Source organism: Lactuca serriola, chromosome 5 (assembly GCF_051521515.1).
Source record: "Lactuca serriola cultivar US96UC23 chromosome 5, Lser_US96UC23_V15, whole genome shotgun sequence".
Classification (NCBI taxonomy): domain Eukaryota; kingdom Viridiplantae; phylum Streptophyta; class Magnoliopsida; order Asterales; family Asteraceae; genus Lactuca; species Lactuca serriola.
The window spans coordinates 2,722,409-2,725,000 of record NC_136412.1 but is presented as its reverse complement, the minus strand read 5'-3'; the positions used below and the strand labels follow the sequence as shown (position 1 = coordinate 2,725,000).

At 31.9% G+C, this 2,592-nt stretch overlaps 1 protein-coding gene across 1 annotated transcript in view; it reads right to left on the bottom strand.

Annotated features, from left to right (window-relative positions):
• The window catches only part of LOC145055061 (uncharacterized), a 726-nt gene extending 362 nt beyond the window's left edge, over positions 1-364 (bottom strand). Inside the window, exons 1-2 of the mRNA XM_079003344.1 lie at positions 104-364; positions 1-49 (exon numbers count right to left, since the gene is read on the bottom strand). The exon at positions 1-49 is cut by the window's left edge and continues 362 nt beyond it. Of these exons, the coding sequence (XP_078859470.1) occupies positions 1-49; positions 104-364 (310 nt within the window). The remainder of the gene's footprint in view (positions 50-103) is intronic.
• Positions 365-2,592: the final 2,228 nt, after the last annotated feature.

The window sequence follows — 2,592 nt, the reverse complement described above, 5'->3', positions numbered from 1 at the left end:
GATTTATGGTTTGATGTTCATGATTCTGATTCATATTCTCGATTTTAACCTTGGAAACGTGAAAATATTCAGAGCAATAGTGAAAACGTCACAATATTCTGGCAATCGTCATCCCCATTATGAACAATGCTAGAAAAACCGAGACGCATAAGAAATGGTAGAAGATTCGAAGCTCATTTAGTTGTCTCACCAGGGTCATCGCTCGGATCGTGTATACAAACACCACATAAATCGTCGCGGGGAGCCAGGCAATTAGCAGGATTAACGATTTCGAATCGTTCCCATAAATAGCCAAGTAGATTTGTGTCATGATGGCTCCACTTAATCCTGTGAAACCTTTCAACAATCCCAGAACAACTCCCATGCTTTCCGAAAAATTACAGACGGTTGTTGTCACACACCGAAAACCGGAACGGCGGAATCGTTCCGGGGTGCTCTAACTCCAAGAAGTACCTGTCTACCGATTTCCTAAGAATACAAGCAGTTTGAAAGAATATCAACATAAAGTTGGTGAGTTCATAAGCAATTAGTTTTGGTGGAAAATGTTTCTTTGATCCTTTTGAAAAGTGTTCCTCAAGAAAATCCTATATTTTCTTATGAAAAGTATGCTTGAAAACCCATTCCTTCCATGACTTCCAAATTCATACAAAATATGTACAATCCAAGGTTTCGTGGAATGAATATGAACATCCGTTAGTTACTTGTTAAACAATCCGTTTATGAAAGGCCGGGTTATCCCAGGAAAATCCTATATTTTCCCTAAAAGTAGGTTGTTGGTTATCCGTTGTTAAACGTAGTTTCCTTAAAAGAAAAACCCTGGTTACTCCCAGTGAGGTATATTAGCGTTATTACATAAATAAAACTAATAAATATGTGGTGAACTAAATCCTGAAGGTATTATTAATACCCTCTAATAATCAAATCGGTTATTACTTTGAGGTTAGTTCACTTGATTCATTATTACAAAAGTATAGGTGTTGAAGCGAAACGCTACCCAACTTTGCAGTCATCCACTTTAATAAGTGAGTGCATAGTTACTTTTAGCTTACACACACTCACACACACACACATACATATACATATAGAAAATATCTAGATGATTAAATGCTATGTTTGCCTATTATCTATATTATTTGATATCTGTGATAAAAGAATTATATGATTTTTACTTGATTTAATCATATATGTATTTTCAGTTTAATAAAAAACATGCCTTGTCTTAAAGGTATGGTGACAAACTAGCTTTAGGGACATAAGTGCTTAACTAGTTAAGGACTTGTGTGTAATATATATTCTTTTAATAAAGGCTTTCATCCCTTCTTTGTTCTTTAGCTAGAAAAGACGTGACATGCATGGTTCTCTCTCAATTTTGTTCATCTTTGGAAGATTAAATCTCTTGCTTTTTTTTTTCCTATTAAAGTTCATATTGGTTATGAACTTCAAGCTTAATCTTACAATACTATCGTCTTAAATCAAGTTGACAACTTGTTGGTGTCTCTAAAGTTCATCATTCTTCATCAACTTCCAAGTCTCTCACGATGATCCAAAGAACTACAAAGGTTGTAATTTCTTCATTCTTTCTTTGGTTGGTGTTTAATCTTTCTACACCTTGCAAGATGATCCTTGGTAGGTTTAACTTGTTTATGTTATTCAAAATGTATAAGTCTTCCGTTGCCTAATTCTTATGTTTATTAAACTAATTTTTGAATAAGAACCCAACAATTGGTATTAAGAGCCATCTTGCAAGTCCGGTTAGATTTTTTAATTTTTTGAAAATCTTAGTTTTTGGAGAACATGGATAACTTGGTTTTGTATAAAAACAAGTTCATACATATTTTCTATGACAACTTTATAATTGTTATTTTATGTGACAAAAGTTTTCATGCATCTTTTGTCATTTAAAATTGTATGTTGTTTAATGTGTATGTTGATATGTATGATATGCATAAACTAGCCAATGACCATTGTGTATGTTGTGTTGTTGTGTTGGTTGTTTTATAAAAATAGTTGTAATAATTTATTTATTCATATGGTATGTAATAAATTAAATAGATTAGTTTCCTTGGTTTCTTTTGTAAATAATAGATTAGTTGTTAGAAATAATTTATTTGAACAAAAATGTAACAATAAATGAAGTTGCAGCCATTTTTTGAAGACCAAAGAGAAATTTTCAAGTTTAACCACATGCTGAAAGTTAGTGATAGTTTCTGAAAAGTGTCACTAATGTTGTTTATAGAGGGATGTTGGACTTTTAGTGACAATTGTTGAAATATTGCTTTCAAGAAGCCTTTCCAATCTTTTGCAAGAAAATGTTGTTTACTCAAGTGCGGGCTTCTACAACAACATTACAAGAAGATTTTTGGTCCCTTAAAGTCTCCCTTTAGGAATGGACTTCACATTTTTTGTGTTGGCTCACAAAAAATGTCATTAGTTGGTTATCTTTATGCACTTATAATTTTATGCATGTTTGTTGTTTATTTTATGCAATTATTATGTGTGGTTAATAAATTAGTTTTTTACATGCTAAAATAATTTTAGACAAAATAAACATCACATGGAGTTTGGTTTTCAAAATTTATAATGTAGACATAA